General features: G+C 42.2%; 1 protein-coding gene across 4 annotated transcripts in view; it reads left to right on the top strand.

The window, feature by feature from the left end:
• Nucleotides 1-25,271, top strand: part of ubr2 (ubiquitin protein ligase E3 component n-recognin 2) — a 168,581-nt gene extending 143,310 nt beyond the window's left edge. For all 4 annotated transcript variants that reach the window (XM_084321190.1, XM_084321188.1, XM_084321189.1 and 1 more), the window contains exons 43-47: nucleotides 4,675-4,749; nucleotides 7,338-7,415; nucleotides 12,392-12,562; nucleotides 13,655-13,756; nucleotides 24,819-25,271. In XM_084321190.1, the coding sequence (XP_084177316.1) occupies nucleotides 4,675-4,749; nucleotides 7,338-7,415; nucleotides 12,392-12,562; nucleotides 13,655-13,756; nucleotides 24,819-24,960 (568 nt within the window). In that variant the 3' untranslated portion in view covers nucleotides 24,961-25,271. The remainder of the gene's footprint in view (nucleotides 1-4,674; nucleotides 4,750-7,337; nucleotides 7,416-12,391; nucleotides 12,563-13,654; nucleotides 13,757-24,818) is intronic.
• The last annotated feature ends 360 nt before the right edge of the window (nucleotides 25,272-25,631 follow it).

Below are 25,631 nucleotides of genomic sequence, written 5' to 3'. Positions count from 1 at the left end.
CGTAACGTTAGTTATCACAACCATCTGCAATCGCAGTGAGGATATTTATTGATTAACGTTAGCTAGCTAGCACATTTTGCATAGAATAAACTCGGCTAACGTTAGCTTATATAGCTAGCGAACTATAATTCTAGTTAAAGCTAGCTAGCTAACGTTAATCAATAAATATCCTCACTGCGATTGCCGATGGTTGTGATAACTAACGTTACGTGCTACAGTAGCTCCTATCAGTACTGTAGTCATGCTATGCTAGCTCTCGTGACTAGTTTGTTGTTTTTCATTCCAGAAGGTTGCTTCCGGTAAACTAGCGCAACGTCACCACTGACCGCAGCGCTGTCAAAATATCAAAATGTTTTCGAGGTTATGGTATCTCAAACTAATTAGGCCTTCTGCTATGACAAATGTATAATAATAATACAACCATACTTTTTCTACCCTTTGAATTTTTTTAAACTACAGAAGTCTGCTGCATTTGGCTCACAGAGTGACTCCCCCCACTCAGAAGCAACCTAACCTCCGCTTTTTTTAGCAGCATATTTTTTTGTTTTTGATCCACTTTTTCTCCCATTTTCTATATTTTTCTCCCATCCCAATTTCGTATCATCCAATTCAACCCTCCCCTGTCACGAACGCTGTTTCTTGCCTCCCACAAGCCGGCTGCAATGTGGACTAAGTCATACATAGCACAAGTCTCCTCCGGTACTTGAGGTAACCGCAGTCGCATCTTTTCACCTGCGCAGCTCGATCTCTCAGTGGCGAGGAGTAACGCGTGGGAGGCTCACGCTGCCCCCGACACTTCCTGATTCTACTGCGCAGTCGCACCAACCGACCTGTAGGAGACGCTGTCCACAACGCCCGATCCCCACCCATCAGTTTCCCACCCCCTAATACGGCCAATGTGTATTAGTACGGACGACCAGCTAAACTGAAAGCAATGTGGAGCGCTGGGCTCGAACAGGCAAGCCCAGCGTCTCCAGTATTCGTGGCGAGCGCCTTGCCCACTTAGCCACGCAGCCGCCCTTGAGCAGCATATTAAGTACACAAATTAGTCCAAAGATGATAAAAGGATCAACAGGGCAGTCGCAGAGTTCATCTGTATGGACCAAGTTCCAATATATATACAGTTGAGAAAGCTGGGTTCAGAAACCTTGTACAGCAACTGTTTTGAGTGCAAAAAAAGTTCTCCAGCATTTTGAATGCCATTGCTTTAATTTAATTTATTTATTCTTGTCATTGTTCATTGTTGTGTTTTAAAATAAAGAACAATAATGACATCTGAGAGTGTTTCCCTGATTTTGAGGAAAAGTATCAAAGTATCGAAATTCATATTTGTATAGTATCGAAACAAAAATGTTGGTATCGTGACAACCCTCATGTGCAGTCCATTTCCCATTCCCAAAGTACCACATATTTTCAAAACAAATGTTTATTTTAATATATTAGAATCTCCAAATGTAATATCTGTATTGAACACTGAACAAACAGTATAAAAGAAATGTTGATCAAATCTTTTTATTTTCAATTTTCACAAATTCCAGTAATGACGGAAGAAAAGAGACAACATGTTGTACATGACAACATAATAGGACATTCTAACTCATTACATTACATGCTGTGTCATCTTTAAAAAAAAACATATATAAAAAAAAATTGAAAAAACAAAATCAAATCTCTTTTGAGCATGCATGAACATACTTTCACTATTCAGTGAAGAAGACTTTCCAAGGCTTACAACCAGAAAACGTGCAAACACTGAAGACACCATGACACAACTAAGACAACAATTAAAGTCAATGACAAAGGGAAGTGTGACCCTGACCTCCAAGACAACATGGTTAACTTAAACAATTTCAGACAAGATGATGACAACAACTATGATTCACTATTCTCTGGAGACTTTCCCAGGCTTCCAAACAGAAATTATTGTTACATTTTAAATAATAAAGTTTTGATAAAACATTTTTTATACTGTTCAGTGTTCAATACAGATGTTATTACATTTGGAGATTATAATATATTAAAATAAACATTTGTTTTGAAAATATGTGGTACTTTGGGAATGGGAAATGGACTGCACATATATAGCGCTTTCCTACCTGCACAAAGAGCTTTATAATTGCCTGTCCTTCACGAATTCACACATGCACTCACAGAGCAATGGCAGCCAGACTCATTGGGAGCAATTTGGGGTTCAGTGTCTTGCCCAAGGACACTTCGGCATGTGAACAGAAGGAGCTGGGATTCAAACCAATGACCAAACCATTGACCATATGATCATTAGTTGACCTGCTCTACCTCTGAGCCAGTATTTTGTGGTACATTGAGGTATACTTTGGGGAACTTTGAGGTTCTTTGGGGTATTTTGTGATACTTTTGGTATTTTAGGGTATACTTTGGGGTACTTTGGGGTATTTTGGCGTACTTTGGGATATTTTGGGGTACTTTGTGGTATTTTGGGGTACTGTGGGGCAGTGGTTCTCAACTGGTCTAGCCTCGGGACCCAACATTTTCCTTAGTCATTAAGTCGCGACCCAAATTTTTGAACCACTATGATTTATTTCAACAAAAAAAAATTGCAGTTATACACAATCTTTCATGCACTGTTAAAAACATGAAATAAACAGTGCAACAAAAGTGCAACTAGGGCTAAAAACCCAATGCAATTAAATAATAATAGATAATATATGCTCTTAGCAGATTTCTTAGCTTAACATAACAGACCTAAATTTGAGGAAACTAATGGGATAACTGGGGTTGCAACAAAAGTGCAACTAGGGCTAAAAACACAATGAAATAAAATAATAATAATAAATAATATATGCTTCTTAGCAGACTTCTTAGCTTAACATCCCAGGGAACTAATGGGATAACTGGGGATGTTGTTTGCTCCTGACAAGAGTCTGGTAGACAAAGCAACTCTGAGGTCATGCTCAATGTCCAATCTGTTCCTCTGCTTTGTCTTCAGCTGGACCAGAGCTGAGAAGCCACTTTCACAAAGATAGGTAGTGCAAAAAAAATAGATTTTTTTTCTTTTATATATATATATATATATATTATTATTATTTTTTTCACGCACATCCGCGACCCACTCAAAATGTCGTGACCCACCAGTTGAGAAACACTGCTGTGGGGTACTTTAAGGTGTTTTGGGGTACTTAGGGGTATTTTGGGGTATACTTTGGGGGTACTTTGGGGTATTTTCTGGTACTTTGGGGTATACTTTGGGGTCTTTTGGGGTCTTTTCTGGTATTGTGGGGTACTTTGGGGTATTTTGGGGTATACTTTGGGGTATTTTAGGGTACTTTGGGATATCATTTTAGGGTACTTTGGGGTACTTTCTGGTACTTTGGGGTGATTAGTAGGACCCACCATTTGTGCAGTTTTAAATTCCACTAAATCCCTACATTTCTGTGATTTAAAAGAGTCCATTGGTGTGTTCGTAATACCCTACATTACCGTACGTTTCGCACTATAAGCCGCACCTGACTATAAGCCGCAGCAGCTAAATTGAATGATGTGTACATATATAAGCCACACTGGACTATAAGCTGCATGTGTTTTAATGTTTAATTACCATAAGGAGTGGAGCCTACATCTCCCTCTATGATGTCATGAAGGGCGTTACAGGAGAGCGGAGCGCAGGAGACTGACCAGCTCCACTCTCTCTGGTGGAACAACACTAAGTGGTGCAGGCCGTTCAGTCAGCAGAGAGACTGACCAGCTCCACTCTCTCTGGTGGAACAACACTAAGTGGTGCAGGCCGTTCGGTCAGCAGAGAGACTGACCAGCTCCACTCTCTCTGGTGGAACAACACTAAGTGGTGCAGGCCGTTCGGTCAGCAGAGAGACCGACCAGCTCCACTCTCTCTGGTGGAACAACACTAAGTGGTGCAGGCCGTTCAGTCAGCAGACAGAACGCATCAATAAATAGGCTGAACAATTGTCAGTGTGTGTGCTGCGTCGGACAAATAACAAGAATTAACTCATTTACAAGTTGTATTAAGTTTAGCAAATAAGGGATAAATAACATTTCAATGCAGTAAAAAAAAGCAATATTTCGATTTTCGGGTTTTGTCCACATATAAGCCTCACCGTTATATAAGCCGCAGGGTCGAAAAATGGGGGAAAAAGCTGCGGCGTATAGTCCGAAAAGTACGGTATTCACTATTCCAATTGCTCTTTTTTGCATGGTAATTATTGCCTGTAGGGTGCTCTTGTAGGTATTACCCCAAACCTCCACACAGTAACCTAGATATGGTCAAATGAGCGTGCCGTACAGTGTATACAGTGATTGATGGTTCAGAATGTGCCTAGTTTTTCCCAGTATTCCAACACGCCTTCCTAACTTTGACCTGACATGGTTGACATGGGGTTTCCAGCAAAAATTGTGGTCGATTATGACTCCTAAGAATGTATTCTCATTCATTCTTTCCAAGCTAATGCTATACATTTTTTATTCCACCTGGTTATTCAATTGTAGGTTCTGTTTCCCAAAAACCATGAATAAATTTTTTTTATATTCAGAGATCATTAACATCAAACCACAACTTCAACTTGCCTAGTTCTGCTGAGACAGAAGATTTTGAAGGTTCTCCCCTGCACAGAAGACATTTGTGTCATCAGCTAATTGTGATTCATCAAACTAACCCTTGCTGTGTGTCTCTCCTGCCTGTAGGTGGTGCTGTGCCTATTGTGCTGACCCACTTGTGAAGCTGTCGCTCTCTCATGACGTGAAACTGAGTCTCATAACGTAAGATCGGCTTCAAGGGGAACTACGCCTCATTTCACAATTCATACATGTTATTCCTCTGGTCTAAGAAAGTCCAGACATAGTAGTGCATATAAATAACTACAGAATCCTGGAACTAGAGCACTATAATTCTAATCTGTAATGTCATTAGTAGTGCTGCATGATTAATCTAATCGCAATTGCAATCGCAATGTCAGCCTGTGCAATTATATAACCACGAAACTAACTGCGATTTAATTACATACATTTGTGTGCATGCGAGTGAAAGTATGCATCTTCTCGCATTAAATGTCCAAATCCGAGCCATTAAAGAGCTGTATATATGCGTATACGTGTTATATTTGTCACAAAATGGTTAGGACAAGATAGACATACGTACCTACTCACTGGTCACAGGAGTCTTCAATAACGTTTGAATAATAATCTATTTTTGGGAATACATTTGTTGAAACAACATCTTTGTTGGCAGATGGCTCCTTCTGGTAAATCTAACTATCTAACGTTGGCAAGCTAAGCGCAACCTGTGTAACATTAACACTTTGGTCGCCAGGCTTATATTCTTAATATACCATCCTCCGCCAGCTCTATTTGTCTATGGAGAAGTTCCCCTTCTTTGCAGGGCTATAACTTTTTAAATTGTATTGCTAAATTGACATTACTATGGCCCATTCAACATCAAGTATCTATTGTTCAGGGTGTAGCAACGTTATACTTTTTCATTCACATTCATACTAAAATACGGTCTAAAGTATAAGTATGTTTTTATCGTTTTCTGCAGCTTTCTCCAGAACGTGATTTATAGCCCCAAATGCATTATATTGATGATCAAATACAGTTTGATAGGAATCTGCGCGAGATAAAAAATGTCAAATGGACGTGCTTCTAGAAGTTACTACTGATCATCTGATGTTGACCGGATGGGGGGGGGGGTCGTTTATAATTCCGTGGCCAACGTTAGATGATTCATCTAGTGTGGGTGATATGATCATTAGAGCAGTTAGTATCGAACACGTTAAAAAATAACGCTGAATCTTATCGTAGCTTCCTCATAGCGTTGGGCGATGAGCGTGGAACAGAAATATTCCTATTATGGGATGTAGAAATATGCGATCCATTTCCAGGTTGTATAATAGTATATACGTCCAAATCATGTTGTTTATCGAGTTATTGGTAACGGATTGCTATCCGTTGTGTCTAGCTCGAGTCCTGGGACTATTATCGAGTGATCAGACCGAATTGGAATGAGCACCAGCTTCCATTTCCTGTTTCCGCTCTGGGCGATCCGCCGATCGGCCACTAGATGGCGCTCTTGAACCGTTGGAGAGTTGAGAGGGGATCAACAGTAGATCTCAAGTCTCCGGGGGAGAAATATGATTTAGATCACAGATTTTTGAAATATTGATATCAAAGACGTGGTACGGCGTCTTTGGCAGAATGAGCATGGCGGGGAATGACGTGGTATGGCGTTTTTGGCGACCATAGTGTTAAGTAACTTTATATTATGAAATAAGACATTCGGGGGTGTCTGGTCACGGTACTATTCTCCCTGTGGTGCAGGTGATTCAGGATGTCTGGTCACGGTACTATTCTCCCTGTGGTGCATGTGATTCAGGAATGTAAACAAAAAGGTCACCAGCCACCCGGGAGGAAATCTAAGTAATATTGTAAATATTTAATTGTAAATATTGACATCCCTATATATATTTTTTTAAATATAAAAATGTGGTTAAGTTTGTATGGTTGAGTTGAGAAATACAGAAATCAGTAATCTCTGCATTTTCCTTGATAGCCAAGCAAATAGACTCATGACACCATTTATTTTTTGTATCGCAATATTGTCCACAATAATCGCTATCGCACTCTTTCACCAAATCGTGCAACGTTAGTTATCAGTAGGGCTGTCCCCGACTAAGGATTTGGATGGTCGACTAGGATTGGCCAAAATGTGCCGTTAGTCGACTTAAAAAAAAAAAAAAAAGTATATTTAATTTTTGTTTTCTTTTTTTTAACATTTTGTATCATTCTATTTGGGCTGTGGGGGGTGCTTAATGTCTGAAGGAGTCGACTGAAGGCTTCTTGTCCTCTGCAAAAGCATGCAATTGGTCCACTGATGGATACATCTTGATATTTGTCTAGTCTAGTGTGTTTATTAGATGGGTGAAATGCTCTTTCAGTGCCTCTGTGCCTGTTTTCGTAGGCAGTTAACCTCTGGTATGCATGCCATTAGCATTAGCCACGCTTCTAGGCCTCTTTTTATTTTGGAAAAAATGATAAAAAAAAAAAAAATAATAATATTTTTATTTTATTATATTCGACTAAGCGGTTTGCCAGTCGACTACGGCTCCTTTCGACCGATTAGTCGACTAATCGATTCATAGGGGTCAGCCCTAGTTATCAGGTATATCATTTTTATTTAAGAGGTCAGAGGTCGTAGAGAAGGTCTATCCAGGAGTTGGTTGAACATAGATTAAGACCTAAACTAAGAACTTCTCTAGAGATCTCCATTGAAAATGTATTCCCGTCACATTTATGAGGCTTGAATGAATATTACTGTGTTAATTGAGTTGTTTCTCTCTGCTTGTGTCCAGTTACCCCAGAGAGTCCAACCGGCTGATTGATCTGCCTGAAGACTATAGTTCCCTCATCAACCAAGCTTCCAGTTTCACGTCAGTACACACACTACACACACACACACACTCACTCACTCACACACTCACTCACTCACTCACTCACTCACTCACTCACTCACTCACTCACTCACTCACTCACTCACTCACTCACTCACTCACTCACTCACTCACTCACTCACTCACTCACTCACTCACTCACTCACTCACTCACTCACTCACTCACTCACACACGCACACACGCACACACACACGCTCACACACATTCTCACACACTCACACACTCACACACTCACACACTCACACACTCACACACTCACACACTCTCACACACACACTTGCACACACTCTCACACACTTTCTCACACACACACACTCACACACACTCACACACACTCACACACACACTCTCACACACACATTCTTGTCAAGTGAGCTGCTAGCCAGGTGGAAAGCTACACCACAAAATACATCACAACAGGTACTAGTTTGGTGGTGTAATCTAGTAGCTAGCGTGAGATGTTCATGGTAAAATCACTAGTTTGGTGTAATCTAGTAGCTAGCGTGAGATGTTCATGGTAAAATCACTAGTTTGGTGTAATCTAGTAGCTAGCGTGAGATGTTCATGGTAAAATCACTAGTTTGGTGTAATCTAGTAGCTAGCGTGAGATGTTCATGGTAAAATCACTAGTTTGGTGTAATCTAGTAGCTAGCGTGAGATGTTCATGGTAAAATCACTAGTTTGGTCTAATCTAGTAGCTAGTGTGAGATGTTCATGGTAAAATCACTAGTTCTGTGTAATCTAGTAGCTAGCGTGAGATGTTCATGGTAAAATCACTAGTTTGGTGTAATCTAGTAGCTAGTGTGAGATGTTCATGGTAAAATCACTAGTTCTGTGTAATCTAGTAGCTAGTGTGAGATGTTGATGGTAAAATCACTAGTTTGGTCTAATCTAGTAGCTAGCGTGAGATGTTCATGGTAAAATCACTAGTTTGGTGTAATCTAGTAGCTAGCGTGAGATGTTCATGGTAAAATCACTAGTTTGGTCTAATCTAGTAGCTAGCGTGAGATGTTCATGGTAAAATCACTAGTTTGGTGTAATCTAGTAGCTAGCGTGAGATGTTCATGGTAAAATCACTAGTTTGGTCTAATCTAGTAGCTAGCGTGAGATGTTCATGGTAAAATCACTAGTTTGGTGTAATCTAGTAGCTAGCGTGAGATGTTCATGGTAAAATCACTAGTTCCGTGTAATCTAGTAGCTAGTGTGAGATGTTCATGGTAAAATCACTAGTTCGGTGTAATCTAGTAGCTAGTGTGAGATGTTCATGGTAAAATCACTAGTTCTGTGTAATCTAGTAGCTAGCGTGAGATGTTCATGGTAAAATCACTAGTTTGGTGTAATCTAGTAGCTAGCGTGAGATGTTCATGGTAAAATCACTAGTTTGGTGTTGTAATCTAGTAGCTAGCGTGAGATGTTCATGGTAAAATCACTAGTTCCGTGTAATCTAGTAGCTAGCGTGAGATGTTCATGGTAAAATCACTAGTTTGGTGTAATCTAGTAGCTAGTGAGATGTTCATGGTAAAATCACTAGTTTGGTGTAATCTAGTAGCTAGTGAGATGTTCATGGTAAAATCACTAGTTTGGTGTAATCTAGTAGCTAGTGTGAGATGTTCATGGTAAAATCACTAGTTTGGTGTAATCTAGTAGCTAGCGTGAGATGTTCATGGTAAAATCACTAGTTTGGTGTAATCTAGTAGCTAGCGTGAGATGTTCATGGTAAAATCACTAGTTTGGTGTTGTAATCTAGTAGCTAGCATGAGATGTTCATGGTAAAATCACTAGTTTGGTGTTGTAATCTAGTAGCTAGTGTGATGTTCATGGTAAAATCACTAGTTTGGTGTAATCTAGTAGCTAGCGTGAGATGTTCATGGTAAAATCACTAGTTTGGTGTAATCTAGTAGCTAGCGTGAGATGTTCATGGTAAAATCACTAGTTTGGTCTAATCTAGTAGCTAGCGTGAGATGTTCATGGTAAAATCACTAGTTTGGTGTAATCTAGTAGCTAGCGTGAGATGTTCATGGTAAAATCACTAGTTTGGTGTAATCTAGTTGTTACAAAGGATCAGATTAAACCGAATATATATATTTATTGATTGATATATATTGCATAGTATTTGTATATCGTTTGATATCCCTTGTATATTCCTTGTACATATACACGGAATATCCCTTTAGCCTAGTACAGACCATAATATTTCATTCTCCTATTGGACAGCGGTCCACAGGCGCCAGGGCCATGCCTCCAGAGTCAGGTTCAAGGCCACCGTCAAGACATGTCTGTACATGCCCGGCCTTGCCCAGGGATACGAGACAGAAATGAGGTTGGCACTAGATTGTTCGCCGTGCATATAAATATGGCGCAGGTGAATACAGAAGTAGAGTTACCCAATAAGTTGAAGGCTCACCCACGATACTCCGTGCGGTGAAGTATGGCCTGTTTGGCCCCAAATAGAGCATTGAGACCGCGTGCGAATTAATAACTGAATTGTCAGAGTTTGGCGCTATACCGTCGAGTGCGACATATTTCTATTAAGTCAGTAATAGTCTATTTGTGTATAGTGTATCGTGCGGCTAAAGTTCTACAGTGACCAGCATCACCAACGCTTCCTCGTATCAGCTAGAGTGCTTATCCTGGCTGGGCTGCTTTCATGGCGCTTTCACCCGAGGAGACCTAGACGAGAACCGTGTGGACATGTACACTGGATTAATCTACCCGACGACTACATAGCCCTTTGCGGCTGGATTATATTTGTTTTGGTCCTGTGATTTATGGAGCGGAGAATCGCCGACGCCTACACGTGTGGGATTTACCCTGTGAGGAGCCACGTCGAGTCTGCGCCTCAGAGAGCCTGAGGCCGGCTAGCTTTCTTCACTGTGGAGCTACAGTCTACGGAGAACAGCTGTATTCGTCTGTGGATCAAGAGACTATTGCACCGTCTCCTGTACTTGGAGTCTCCTTAGTCATCGTTGACCAGACTCTCTACTACCGACAGATCCTCTACCCCTGCTGGCTTACAACCGGGGGGACCCTTCCAGTATCTCCCGCTATATATTACTAGTGTACCATAGATATAATTCCCTAAGATTCAGGTTGTATAATTACCTCCTGCGTAACCAGAGAATGGACATTCATTATTGATTTGCCTACGCACATTCCTTTGCCTTATAAGCGCATCCAAAGTAAAATAGAGAAGTATATTATGTACCTTTTGCTGCAATAAATACTTAATTACCACTTTGTGTGGAACCGATTCATTGTGGGAAGTGTTCATCATATTTATATATCATGTACTGTATGGCCAGTAATTAAAGTACATAAAGCGGTAGTGGTTTAATGATACCATACTTATCAATACAGTCAGGGAATTGTACCCCTCAGTTACACTAGTAGCTAGCGTGAGATGTTCATGGTAAAATCACTAGTTTGGTGTAATCTAGTAGCTAGCGTGAGATGTTCATGGTAAAATCACTAGTTTGGTGTAATCTAGTAGCTAGTGAGATGTTCATGGTAAAATCACTAGTTTGGTGTAATCTAGTAGCTAGCGTGAGATGTTCATGGTAAAATCACTAGTTTGGTGTAATCTAGTAGCTAGCGTGAGATGTTCATGGTAAAATCACTAGTTTGGTGTAATCTAGTAGCTAGCGTGAGATGTTCATGGTAAAATCACTAGTTTGGTGTTGTAATCTAGTAGCTGGCGTGAGAGGTGTTGTAATCTAGTGCAGGTCGCGACCCACAGGAGGGGGGGGGGGGGGGTTGCCAGATGATTGCAAAAAAAATATATATATATATATATATATTTTTTTTTTGGGAAGTCAGGCCACTGAATTTATAAGCGGGCCAGGACAGTGTGTCTAGTTGCAGCAGCGCAATAGTTAGAATAACCTACGTGGGGAACAACCAGGAGATCACTGCAACTCACAAGTTGGAGAACTATCTCTCTTTCTCTCTCTCTTGCTCTCACACACACAAAAGGAGCCGCATGTGATTGGTGGAGGCGGGACCCTTACAAAAAACTGTTGTTGCTAATCATTGACACATGCTAGCCTGTAATAATCCCCCCCAGAAAAATCTACTTTGCATTTGATATATTGCAAATATATGCCATCACACACACTGGCATTTAAAGGGTTAGAATTAGGGATGTCCGATATTATCGGCCGACCGATATTATCGGCCGATATCGGCAGTAAAATGTGATATCGGAAAATATCGGTATCGGTTTAAAAAAAATTAAAAACAATAACAATATTGCATACAGTGAATTTATTAGTTACCTGAAATTATTCCGTTTTTTGGGGGGGGAAACCCTGCATATATCGGTATCGGTTGATATCGGTTGATATCGGTATCGGAAATTAAGAGTTGGACAATATCGGAATATCGGTATCGGTAAAAAAGCCAATATCGAGCATCCCTAGTTAGAATTATAAAATTAATATGTGTTGTTATGATCAGGGCTGAAGTTGAATAAAAGATTGTTCAGTCAAACTGAAAATCCATCAAAATCAGTGTTGTTGCTAATCATACATATGCTAGCCTGTTTTTTAACAATAATTTGTGATGCCATCACAAACACTGGCATTTAAAGGGTACAAATAAAAAAATGCCTCCACCAGAATGCAGGAAATGAAGTCTTTGTAACAAGAAATGTCCTGGTGGGGGACCCCCAGACCCCCTGCTTAAAAAGTGGCCTGACTGGGGCTATATTTTGCACTATATTTCCTGGCCTGAATGATTTCCCCAGTCCGGCCCTGGTTAAAAGCCTCCAATGCGTATTAGTGTGTGTGCGTTTCAACGTTTAATTTTTTTTAACCTCCTATAATAGTGGGGGTCGCGGCTCTCTGACACCGTAATTTTTGGGTTGCGGCCTGAAAAGTTTGGGAATTCTAGTGGACAGCAGTGTCTTTGTATTCATCTGCTCTTGGCTGAATATTCCTCTCACCCCCTCCCCCAGGTGTCCCAAGTCCGGGGGGGACAAGTCCCGGGCCCCCACCCTGTGCCTGGTGTGTGGGGCCATGCTGTGCTCTCAGAGCTACTGCTGCCAGACGGAGCTGGAGGGCGAGGACGTCGGAGCCTGTACTGCTCACACCTTCTCCTGTGGGGCCGGCCTGGGCATCTTCCTCAGGTACTACCAGACCATAATAATCAGACCATTCATATTCAATACAACAGAGGATAATAATCACACCATTCATATTCAATACAACAGAGGATAATAATAATCACACTATTCATATTCAATACAACAGAGGATAATAATCACACCATTCATATTCAATACAACAAGAGGATAATAATCGCACCATTCATATTCAATACAACAGAGGATAATTTTATTTTATTTTACCTTTATTTTACCAGGTAGTCACTTGAGATCAAAGATCTCTTTTTCAAGCAAGACCTGGCCAAAATGGCAGCAAAAACAAAAACAAACATACAAAAATACACAAAACACAGACCGAGACATAAAAGGCAAAGTGGGGCAAGGGGATACATTTGAGCTGCAGCAAACTAGATTGAATGGGATTGGGGGAGATTGGAGGGTAGGGTAAAAAGGTAGAAAGAGGATGGAAGGTGATCGGCTTTGCAGGAGGTTGCTGGGGAGAGAAGGTCAGGTTAAAAATATAAAATATAACACCATATTATGCAGTGAAGCAGCGACATTCTCCCATCTCATTCTTTAAAATGCCCTTAATTTGAACTTTAAAATCAGATATGGTAGTGAGGGCCTGCAGTTTCAAAGTTTCTTGAAGTCTATTCCAGGCAGAGGAAGCAGAGAACATGAAGGCCCTTTTCCCGAACTCTGTGCGGGTTCTGGGTACTGAGGCATATAAATAGTCCTGGGATCGTAAGCTGTAAAATGTGTTTGATGTGATGGTGCGGTATGAACCGAGGTAAAAAGGGAGCTGACCAATTATTGCTTTATAAATGAAGGTGTACCAATGAAGCAGTCTACGGGCAGTCAATCACACCATTCATATTCAATACAACAGAGGATAATAATCACACCATTCATATTCAATACAACAGAGGATAATAATCACACCATTCATATTCAATACAACAGAGGATAATAATAGCACCATTCATATTCAATACAACAGAGGATAATAATCACACCATTCATATTCAATACAACAGAGGATAATAATCACACCATTAATTTTTGTCTTGAATTGAACATTTATTTGTGTGTGTATTCTGTGTGTGTGTGCAGGGTGAGGGAGAGCCAGGTGTTGTTTCTTGCTGGTAAAACTAAGGGCTGTTTCTACGCTCCTCCCTACCTGGACGACTATGGAGAGACTGACCAGGGACTCAGGTTAGAGACACACACACGCACACACACACACACACACACACACACACATACACACATGATACATACACACACACACACGCATACAGATGTAGCCATTCGGACGGTCTACCACTGCCGAGTAGTTTCCGGTGGTTGCCATATTAACCGTATCAACTAGTAGGGGCGCTCAGGTTACACCAGGTTACTTTTCGTCTCTAGAAAAAGGGGAGGGGAGAAACCGGTGCCGAGGGTTGTGTTCTCAGCTTGAATACACAGCGTGAATGTGCTTTCAGATCGAGACAGTTTTCAAATGTCCGATCTAATGAATGTCGTTTGCTCATAAAATGCTTAAATATATGAATTAGGGGTGGGACGATACATCGATCCAGATCGATATATCGATCTATTATCAATGATCCAATAGGATCGATGCAATGTAAAAAAGATTGTTTCATATTGTGATGCTCTTATTTTGAAAATCCCGTGGCGAGTCGTATCCGCCCAGCACGGTAGCGTCTGAAACGCCATGTAGACATTACAACAGAGCAAGGCTAAATAGTGTGATTGATTGATTGATTGAAAAGTTTATTAACAGATTGCAGAATGGGTACAGTACAGTACATCTCAATACATACAATTGTTAAGGGGATGCAGACCAGAGAAAGACTTTCGTCTTGTTTCCACCAGGGTCCCCCATTTTCAATTCATCATAACATATATGACATACATGACATACAGATAGACAGTACTGCTACATCTATACATTTATGACATATCAGATTTGCAAATACAGTACTGTTTGTGATACAAAAGTGTCCAGAAAAGGAGTGTATATACATTTGGCGTAGAAACTGTACATTGGAGGAGGTTGGTGGGGTGGGGTTGGGTGAGGGCTGTACATTGGAGGTGGGGGGGGGGGGGGGGGGGTTGGGTAGGGGACACACATACATTTTACACTGTACATTGGAATATTGACAAAGCCTTACTTGGTCATTTACTGTACAACTAGGTTAGGACATTTGTAGGGGCCAGTTTCGAATTGCAGTCTCACGTAGGTGTTTTTTGAGAGTGTTTTTGAAGGTGGGTAGTGATTCACATTCCTTTACAGCTTTAGGCAGGGCGTTCCACATTGATGTGGCATAATTGCGAAACGTGTTTAGTCCCTTGTTTGAGCCGAATCTGGGTTTTACATGATTTGTGGAGCTCCCTCTGGTGTTGTGATCGTGGTATTCACTGACCTTTGGGAAGTATTTTGACATGTACATGGGTACCTTGGTCGCGTAGTGTATCTTGTAGACCAGGCCCATTGCAAGTTGCTGTACTCTGTCGTCTACTCTAAGCCATCCTAGGTTGTCAAAGTGGGCAGGGGTGAGGTGGGTTCTAGGAGTCAGGTCAAGTAGTAGTCTGACTAGCTTGTTTTGAGATGTTTGTAATTTGTTTTTTAGTGCCTTTGAGGTGCTTTGGTACCATGAGGTGCAAGCATAGTCGTAGTACCCTTGAATGAGTGCTCCTGCTAGAGTCTTCAGGGTATTCTTGTTTACCAGAGAGGAGATCCGGTACAAGAATCGCGTTCGTTGGTTGACTTTTTTTATTACATTGGATGCCATTTTGTCACAGGAAAGATTAGCCTCTAGGATGGAACCCAGGTAGGTAATTTCATCTTTCCTTGTGATAATATTGTCACCCACTGTAACCGAGAAGCCGTCGGTCTTGCTGAGTTTGTTAGTTGAACCGAAGAGAATGGACTCTGTTTTGCCCATGTGTAATGATAGTTTGTTGTCGGCGAGCCATATGCAGATTTTGCCTAGTTCCGAGCTGAGGGCTTTTTCAACCTGTAACTTGTTCTTGTCAGAGACCAGCAGGGCTGAGTCGTCCGCAAACAGGAACAAGTTGCAGTCACAAGCTGACGACATGTCATTTGCATAAATTAGGAATAGTAGCGGTCCTAGTATGCTTCCTTGTGGAACACCACAGCTCACTGTGAGGGGGGGGGATAGGGTACCGTTTACTTCCACCATCTGTTCCCTCCCCTCCAGGTAGGATTGTATCCAGCTCACTGATAAACTATCAAAACCAATTGCTTTTAGCTTGTCAATCAGAATGGTGTGATTGACAGTGTCGAAGGCCTTTTGTAGGTCCAGCATGACCATGCCGCAGTATTTGCCCGCGTCCACCTCTTGTTTGATGTGGTCGTTCAAGTAGAGAAGGCATGTGTCAGTGGAGTGGGATGTTCTGAAGCCAGATTGGAATTCGTAGATTAGATTTTTTTCCGCGAGGTACTTTTCGATCTGTTCGTATACTATTTTTTCCATGACTTTCGAGATGGATGTAAGGATAGAAACAGGGCGGTAGTTACCCGGGTCTAATTTGCTGCCCTTTTTGTGCAGGGGTGTTACTCTCGCAATTTTGAAGTCCTTGGGGACGTGTCCCTGTTTTATGGAGAGGTTTATTATGTGTGTGATGACTGGGGTGATGGCTGCTGCTGAGTCTCTGAGGAATTTGGAGGGGATGTTGTCATGGCCAGTGGCCTTGTTTGGTTGGAGGGCGCTCAGTTTTTTGAGTACCTCATCTGTAGTTACTATTTCCAGTTTGAAGTCGTCTTTGTGGACGCCTAGGTTCATGTAGTATGCTACTATGTGTTCTACCCCATACTGCCCTGAGTGGGAGGGTAGTTTGTTTACCAGTGTTGTGGCTATGTTTGTGAAGAAAGTGTTTAAGTAATTGGCTACATCCAGCTTGTCTGTGATGAGCGTGTTGTCCGTCTTTATGTTTATGTTTGAGAACCTGGTTTTGAGTTTTTTACTGCAGCCTAGTTGATTGTTGAGTAATTTCCAAAGTTCACGTGGTTTATTTTTGTTTTCCTCGGTTTTGTCATTGATGAAATTTTTTTTAGCAGTTTTGATCATGGAGTTTACGTCATTTCTTAGTCTGTTTCTTTCTAGTTTGAGTTCAGTCACGTGGTCTTGGAGTTCACTGCTCGTGCTTTTGGTAAGCTTTGACTGACTTTTACGAAGTGTCTATTTTGCGACCCGAAATAAGTCCCTGCTGTTTTATTCCGAGATGAGGTCAAATGCATCTAACATGCTTTGCATCCTCGCCATTCCTTTATACATAATAAATGTATTCATGATCATCATGCAACATAAAACAATTGTAGGAACGGTTTGGGAGAGGAAGGGGTTTTAGGTTGCATGTTGTGAGTTGTGAGTTCCAAAAATTACTTAACCTCTTACACTTTGGGTGTGTTTCTGAGGCCCGACCGTTGAGTGCCATTCACGTGCTAACACGTTTCTGTATCGTTATTTCTTTTATTCGCTATCTCCATTGATAATTCATCAGGCAGCCTGTGCAGGCTGTCCTGAATGGGTCTGAGATCGCAAACGTCCAATATCGCCGCCTAACGCCTTGCGGCCGCTATTGCACTCCATTTGAAATTATGTGGCTTGGTGTCTGGGCCGCCTATTCTTTAATCCCAGCCGAAGAGTGCTGCCGAGTGCTTCCGCGTTTTCCCTGATTGGCTGCGATACGCCCCGCGGCAGCGCGGCATTATGTAGCCGTAATCCCCGGTGTTTTTCCATCGACGCTTAGCTCAACTGGTACGCCGCCGTGCTGTCACAAGTTCGAATCACTTCAATTTTTTATTTTTTTTTAGGTTTATCATCTCTCGCTATAAACGTGCATTCTTCCGCTGGTTAAGTTTAGGCATTCTTTCGGAGTTGGTTAAGGTTAGGGTTAAGTTAAGGTTAGGGTTAATGTTAGGCATTATTTCGGAGTTGGTTAAGGTTAGGGTTAAGTTAAGGTTAGGGTTAAGGTTAGGCATTCTTTCGGAGTTGGTTAAGGTTAGGGTTAAGGTTAGGCATTATTTCGGAGTTGGTTAAGGTTAGGGTTTGTCACAGAGAATGCCTGTCTGTCTTTCTTGACGTGGAGGATGCAGCCTATTTCCGCACTGCCGCTCTCTCGCGCTGCCGCGGTCACATGGCCAATCAGAGAAACGCGACGCACTCTTCGGCTGGGATAAATATAGACGCGTCTGGGCCGAGCTGCGGCATGGGGGCGGAGTCTAGACACTCAGGCAAGACAAGCGGTTACAACAGATGCATCGACGAGCACCCCCCCCCATGTTCAATGCTGGATTACGTTGGAAACATGATCACGATCAGTACTTGTAATGGCGATCAGATAATTGGATTATTCTTTTTGCAGTACACTACATCATAGACGAGGTAAGGGCTATATTTTATCAATCTTGCGTTGATCTGATCATTCTTTCCCCACGATCGGAGCGCGTGTGTGTGTGGCGTGTCCCGTTGATTCTGATCAAAGCACGGAGGGGCGGCTTCCCCCCCCCCCCCCTTTCATGCATCCATGATGAAACATAATACTGATAATCTAGCGTTGATCTCAGATTGATTATTGATCCAGGCGAGGAATGGCACGATTTATAGGGAAATGCAGTAAAACGCTGTTTGGCTGCGTTTCCTGGGATTACACAGAATCACTCTAAAAGTATACTCATATTCACCACGGTATAAAACGGAAATGTATCGATCAAAATAGTTTCAGTTTTTTTGCATCTCGACCGGAAGAAACTCAATGACAATCGACAAGCTATAATATTTAATATAGTTTTAGCACTGCAAACACCGGCATTTATCCCCATTGAACAAAGCACTGGCACACACAGCCCACAGAGCCCTGTGGTGAATGGCACTGGATGTGTTAAGCCCAGAGCCCTATTTTCTGCCTAAAATACATAAGTAAATGGAATATTGCTCCACTTCTACAAGGTCCATTTACATATTCTCGGTATCTAGGGACATCTATGGACCTCAGTGAATGTATTCCCAGTGTCAGAAATATTGTGTCTATTACTAGGCTTGCTTAAATTGTGATGAAACAAAGGAGAATATGAATTATGATTTTTCTTTGCATCTTTGACAGTGAATAACACCATGCTAAAAACCAGACATGAAAAACTGCCACTGATCTCGGTCAGTACCTTTTTGAGATCATGTGTACAAAAAATCTAATGAAATTAATAAAGGGAAGATGATTAAACAGAAGGTTTTGTAGATACAGTACTGAATTCTCCCATCCGGACCAATGCTATTTTAAATATTATTATAGAATAGCAGGCTTATAAATGACCTTATTATAGCCAATTCGCACATTTATGGATTGTGCCAAATCTTATATTTCAAATGTCGGAGTTCAATTTGGATTTAGTATCGCCAGGCGTGCATAAGAACAGATAATGAAATCTACTGTATGTACAGTAGCTTTTTTATTTTTGCCAGGGTGGCACCATTTTAAAACTAATTTCAAATCTAATTGTTGCTACATGCAAAAAATAGGGAAGATAAACTAACTGCGCTTCAATATATACCAATAACGTTAAGTTTTGTAGTTTATTATCCCGAGTAATAAGAGATATTAAAAAAATTCATACAGAAGTTATTTGCTTCAAACCCCATAGAGGCCTTTGGGAGGTGTCGTTCGGAAAAATTCCAACGCTCATCGAAAGCGGTCTGTGTCGTCTTCAAAATGGCAGCAGAAAAACTACAATTCCCGACGTTCAAATTTTCCAAAATGGTCGACTTTCGCAAACTTAACAACACCAAAACGAAAACGAAAATCTATCTAATAACACTTTAACCTATTGGTAAACTAACGTATTGATGATAATATACATTATAACTGCATTGTGACATGGTTATGATGTTTATACTTGAAATACGTTTGAAAAATAAAACGATACTTTTGTCAAACAGTCTGGAGAGATTGATTTATGACGTGATGTCATTTTGGGACCGGTACCGGTCTCGTCGGGCTTAAGAGGTTAAAGTTTAAAGCTCAATATATCAAAACGTGGCACATTACAGTGAACAGGAGGTCTATTTGTATTAAAAACAATAGATTGTTTTTCATTTATTTGACGTCAGAGGAGACGCTCCGGTCTGCGTTTGACTGCACAGACTGGAATGTGTTCCGCGACACAGATAACATTAATGTCTACACGGAGACAGTGGTGGACTATGTTTGTACTATGGTGGAAGAAACAATCCCCACTACCAAAATGAGAGTTTACCCAAATCAAAAACCCTGGGTAGACAAATCCGTCCGTGAAGCTCTGAGAGAGCGCACCAAAGCATACAACGACGGCCTAGTGGCAGGCAACATGAATGACCACAAGGTGGCGCGATACAACGTAAGGAGGACAGTGTCAGAGGCCAAACGGCGCTACAGAGATAAAATTGAACTCCAGTTTGAACAAGCTGACTCTAGAGCTATGTGGCAGGGGCTCAAAACGATGACAGACTACAAAGGCGCCTCCCTCAAACTGAACAGTGACATCTCCTTAGCAAATTACCTCAATACCTTCTATGCGAGGTTTGATGCTGGTAATAACAACACCAGCTCACAAGCCACGGCAATGGGGGGGGGGGGGGGGGGGGGGGTCGGCTGCTGATGGAGGCGCAGTGTTCAGGGTAACAGAGCATGAGGTGAGGCGGACCTTTAAAAAAAGTGAATATCAGGAAGGCAGCAGGACCGGACGGCATCCCCGGCCGCGTCCTAAAAGTCTGTGCCGACCAACTGGCCCCAGTATTCACTGACATATTTAACCTGTCCTTAGAACAGGCTGTCATCCCCACCTGCCTGAAGAAGTCCACTATTATCCCTGTACCCAAGAAATCCAAGCCTGCTTGCCTCAACGACTACCGCCCTGTAGCTCTCACCTCCATAGCCATGAAGTGCTTTGAGAAGCTAGTAAAGGGCTACATCTGCTCCTCCCTCCCCATCAACATGGACCCCCTGCAATTTGCATACCGCCCCAACAGGTCCACGGAGGACGCCATAGCCCATGTGCTGCACACAGCAGCATCACACCTGGACAAGAGGCAGGGGAACTATGTGAGAATGCTATTCATCGACTACAGCTCGGCATTCAATACAATAGTCCCCTCCATACTCATAGCCAAGCTCAGGGACCTGGGCTTGAACTATGACCTCTGCCAGTGGGTCTTGGACTTCCTGACTGGCAGACCCCAGGTGGTGAGAGCAGGCAACTGCACCTCCTCATCCATCACCCTCAACATAGGGGCCCCCCAGGGCTGTGTTCTGAGTCCCCTCCTCTACTCCCTGTACACACACGACTGTGTGGCTCAGCGGAGTAGCAATACAATCATCAAATTTGCTGACGACACAGTGGTGGTGGGCCTGATCTCTGCCAACGACGAGAGGGCCTACCTGGAAGAGGTCAAGGTCCTGGCGGGATGGTGCCAGGAAAACAGCCTCTCCCTGAACGTCAGCAAAACAAAGGAGATGATTGTGGACTTCAGGAGGTCGGGGGTCAAGGACTACAGCCCCCTCAGCATCGACGGGGCACCGGTTGAGAGAGTCAACAGCTTTAAGTACCTCGGAGCCTACATATCCGAGGACTTGACATGGACCACACACATTGACAGTGTTGTGAAGAAGGCACGACAACGCCTCTACTTCCTCAGGCGCCTAAGGAAGTTCCAAGTCAGTCAGAAGATCCTTAAGAACTTCTACTCATGTACAATAGAGAGCATCTTGACCGGCAACATCACCTCCTGGTTTGGGAATAGCACTGCACAAGACCGAAGCAGACTACAAAGAGTGACACGTTCAGCCGAACGCACAATTGGAGGGGGGCTCCCCACCCTCCAGAACATTTACAACAAGCGTTGCAAGGGCAAGGCTAAGAGAATCATTAAAGACTCCAGTCACCCGAACAACTGCCTCTTTGAACTGCTGCGGTCAGGCAAGCGATACCGGAGTCTCAAGGCGAGCACAGAAAGACTCAGAAGAAGCTTCTATCCCCAGGCCATCAGGCTGCTAAACGAACAATGAATGAACACTACACAACAACAACCACCAAACGCACATAGCACACACACCCACACGCACACACTCACTTTAAACAAACACACTGTAGCACCCACTCCACACTCTTTATAGCACACACCCACTTTAAACAAACACACTGTAGCACCCACTCCCCACACTTTATATTTATTGATGAAGGATTGCACTACAACTCGTACACCTTACTGTAAATTGTACCTAAATTGTACCTCATCCCATTTCTGCTTTGCACTAGATAGTACTGTACATTAGTACACTGCATAGTATTGTATATTATATGGTAACTCAGAACATTGTACATATGTCTATACCGAACACTGTGACCTCATTTTCTTCTTCTAAATTACATGCTATACTATGTTATTTGATACTATCTTGTCTAGCAGTCTCTGGAGCGTAACAGTAAGAAGCATTTTGTATGAAAGTATTCTGTACTTCTGTATGACAACTATTAAAGAAACTTGAAACTTGAACTTGATTTAAATGTCTGGAAGAGCTCAAAAATAAAAAATTCAATTTTTTTTAGTTGATCTAAATGGGCATATAATGTCGTCTCTTATCGATCGCAGGCAGAATCGTATCGTATCGTGGCAGATTTTGTGATATCGGCAAATATCGTATTGTGATGAAACTGGTGATTCCCACCCCAATATGAATATATTAATTCTGATTTCTGTTTTTGTCTCATCCACTATCCTGTGATTATAAGAGCTGCAAGCTCCTTGAATATGCAGCGCGAATGCGCTCGCAGATCATCAGTTCTCACGTTACATATTATAATAAAGTAGGGCTTGCAAAATTAATGCTTTAACTCTGGAGATTAATTAAAATTATTTAAAGTGTTAAAAATCTAGATTAATCTATGGAGTGAAAAATTTGCACTTTAACATAGGCCTGGGTTGTGTTTATTTCTGTTAGTGCTGCGGATATAAGAAAGCGGTCTAGCTGAGTCAATGTTGATGGTTTTGTTGTGAGATACACATGTTGTGAGATTAATTAGTTCGTTTTTTCTATTGACAGCACTACAATAAAGTATTTGAGCACTTTTTTATGATATAATTAGGTTTTTCATTTATTTTCTAGACCTAGAGGAAGGTAATTAGAGAAATATTTGGAGAATTTTTTTTGTTCTGTAAATAAATGCTTTGCTTTTTCTCCGTTCTCCGCTTGAAATATTTAATGAATTTTGTTTGCTCATAAAATGCTTAAATGTTAAATATATGAATTATGATTCTGTTTTTGTCCTATCCACTATCCATTCAACTTAATGTAGCAACTTAATTGGGCAGTTTCTCCCCTCCTCCCCTCTCCTTTAATCAATACATCAATGGAATCAGCGACCCATATTTCCCCGGGTTGGTAGTTTTAGCGTTTTTTCACACATATTATTCTAACTAGACATTAACCATTAAGACTTGCTCCTAATTTAATATAGCCTATATTGTCATTTGACACTGTCACTTCAATAAAGTAAATGAGCACTTTTTTTTATCCTATAATTATGTTTTTTGTTTCTTCACAACGTCACAAACATGACGCAGATTCAGCCGCCTGTATTTGCATATAAATTCAAAAGTGCATTCCAGAGGGGGAAGGGGAGATCAAAACCTTGTACACCCCGTGGCCTGATGTATACGTATCGCAATGCTTATTGACTTTCCGACCTTGGATTTGGATGAACAACTCTGAAAGGCAGTCATAAATCGGACAGACTGGTGTGCGCCCTTGTTCTTAAAGGAAAACTCCCAACATTTTGGGAAATTCGCTTATTTAGCATCTTCCCTGGAGTTAGACAAGAAGATGCATACCTTTTTTTGTATCTCTGTGCATGCATTAGGCTTAGGGAACAGCCGCTCCGTTAGCGTAGCTTAGCTTCATCACTGGAAGTGGGTCAGACTTGTACCCTGACGTTCCCTACAGTGCCCTACAGTCACGAAATACACTCCAAATACAACTCCAAAACGTTCCTGTAAACATGTTGTGACCTGTGTATTTACCACGTGGAGAAATAAAAAATAATTGAATTCGACAATTACGTTTTCTAAGCAAATATACTCGGAACAATTTTTTGCCTAACCACTCCTCTCTGGGCGCAGTGATTTCAGTGCTACTTTCTAACGTGACGGACACTCAAGCAGATAACAAGGGTAACTTCCGGTCGGGGAGTTCCAAAATAAAAGAGCGACGTCTATAGCGGCGGAAATACGTTTATTTTGTACATTATCTAACGTTAACACGAACAACTAACTTTAGGTTAGTTGTAACATTAGTTTAGGTTTGTGTTAACGTTAGATAATGTACAAAATAAACGTATTTCCGCTGCTATAGACGTCGCTCTTTTATTTTGGAACTCCCCGACCGGAAGTTACCCTCGTTATCTGCTTGAGTGTCCGGTTGCTGGTTAGCTCTGTTAGCGTGCAGTATATCAAGACCAGCCATGGGAATACTGTTTTCTAAATTGGGGAGGCTTTTAATCGTCAAGGTAAGAGGATTTTAAGTCATGGTATCTATAAACTTCAATCGGTTCGGATCATTTGAATGAAATGAGAATGTAAACAAACGCGGCGTCACGTTAGAAAGTAGCACTGAAATCACTGCGCCCAGAGAGGAGTGGTTAGGCAAAAAATTGTTCGGAGTATATTTGCTTAGAAAACGTAATTGTCGAATTCAATAATTTCAATAACGGCTCAATACACACACAATTGTTAAGGGGATGCAGACCAGAGAAAGACTTTCGTCTTGTTTACATCAGGGTCCCCCATTTTCAATTCATCATGTAATGTGTGTACCAGCAATAATTCGGCATGATTATCCAAAATAGCCGTCCGCAGCTATTCATTCTTGTTGGTCTTCTTCTGCTCCTTGTTGTTGCGATCAGCCCTCATTGGCTCCAGAATTTCATCATTTTCACCGTCAGAGGTGACTGGTACGTTCAGTCTTGTCAAATGACACTCGTTGGTTGTTTGGTCTTGTAACCCGAGACTGGAAGCACGCAATAGGTCGAGTATGGTGTTAATCAAACGGCGGCAAATTAAACTTTCCAACAATGTATTGGTTGATCGGGAAAAACGCAGCCCGGAGCCGACAGACGAGGGCAAATTGCAGCGCGGTCGGGCCGTCCAATATTTTAAGAGGTTAAATTGCCAAAATGATCACATTGACACTGACTGTGTGTTTGTCTCTCTTGGTGTAGGAGGGGAAACCCGCTGCACCTCTGCCACGAGCGCTACCGCAAGATCCAGAAGCTGTGGAGGCAACACAGCATCACGGAGGAGATCGGCCATGCCCAGGAGGCCAACCAGACCCTGGTGGGCATCGACTGGCAGCACCTGTGATGTCTAGTTCTGAGCCAGTCGTCCAGCACCTGTGGTGCTCTGATTGGTCCAGTCGTCCAGCAGGGCGCGGGCTGGTGGAGGGCGGGGGGGGGGTGAGTTTGGCCCTCGGCTGCCAAACGAGGGATCTATTTTATTTGTTGTTTTTCTTGGTAACCTTCTCTTACGCTTAACCAGTAGACTGCCAGGTTGAACTTGCACTTGAATGCTGACCAGGGATCAGCTTTTAGGAATGTGATTTTATTGATTTTTTTTTAATTTCAACATGTGTGGGGGAGCACACTGCTCCTACTCATTTATACCCCCCCCCCCCCCCCCCCCCCTTATTCCCTGCCTTTTGGTTTGGTCCTATCACATCCCTGATCCTTCCCAGCCCCTCTTCTAGCCTCAACCATTAAGAGGGGGGGGGGGGGGGGGGGGGGAAATTACAAAACCGACCCTGGATCAGTGTTGTAAGGACAACTTCAGCCTGGTGTTGAGCCATGTCCTCTCTATAGAGTCTTGACGACTGTCGGCCACACTCACTCTCAGAACTGTGGGGCGATGCACATAAGACCCCACTCTACACACACACGCGCATGGAAGGGGTTCAGGGTCTTGTCAGACACTAGATTCATCCCTCAGCTCCTCCCCTACACCCTCTCACCCTCTCACGCCCCTCCTTCTGCTCTGTC

Source organism: Notolepis coatsorum, assembly GCF_963971535.1.
Source record: "Notolepis coatsorum genome assembly, chromosome: 9".
Taxonomy (NCBI): domain Eukaryota; kingdom Metazoa; phylum Chordata; class Actinopteri; order Aulopiformes; family Paralepididae; genus Notolepis; species Notolepis coatsorum.
The sequence above is the reverse complement of the archived record's forward strand: the minus strand, read 5'-3'. Positions and strand labels throughout refer to the sequence as shown.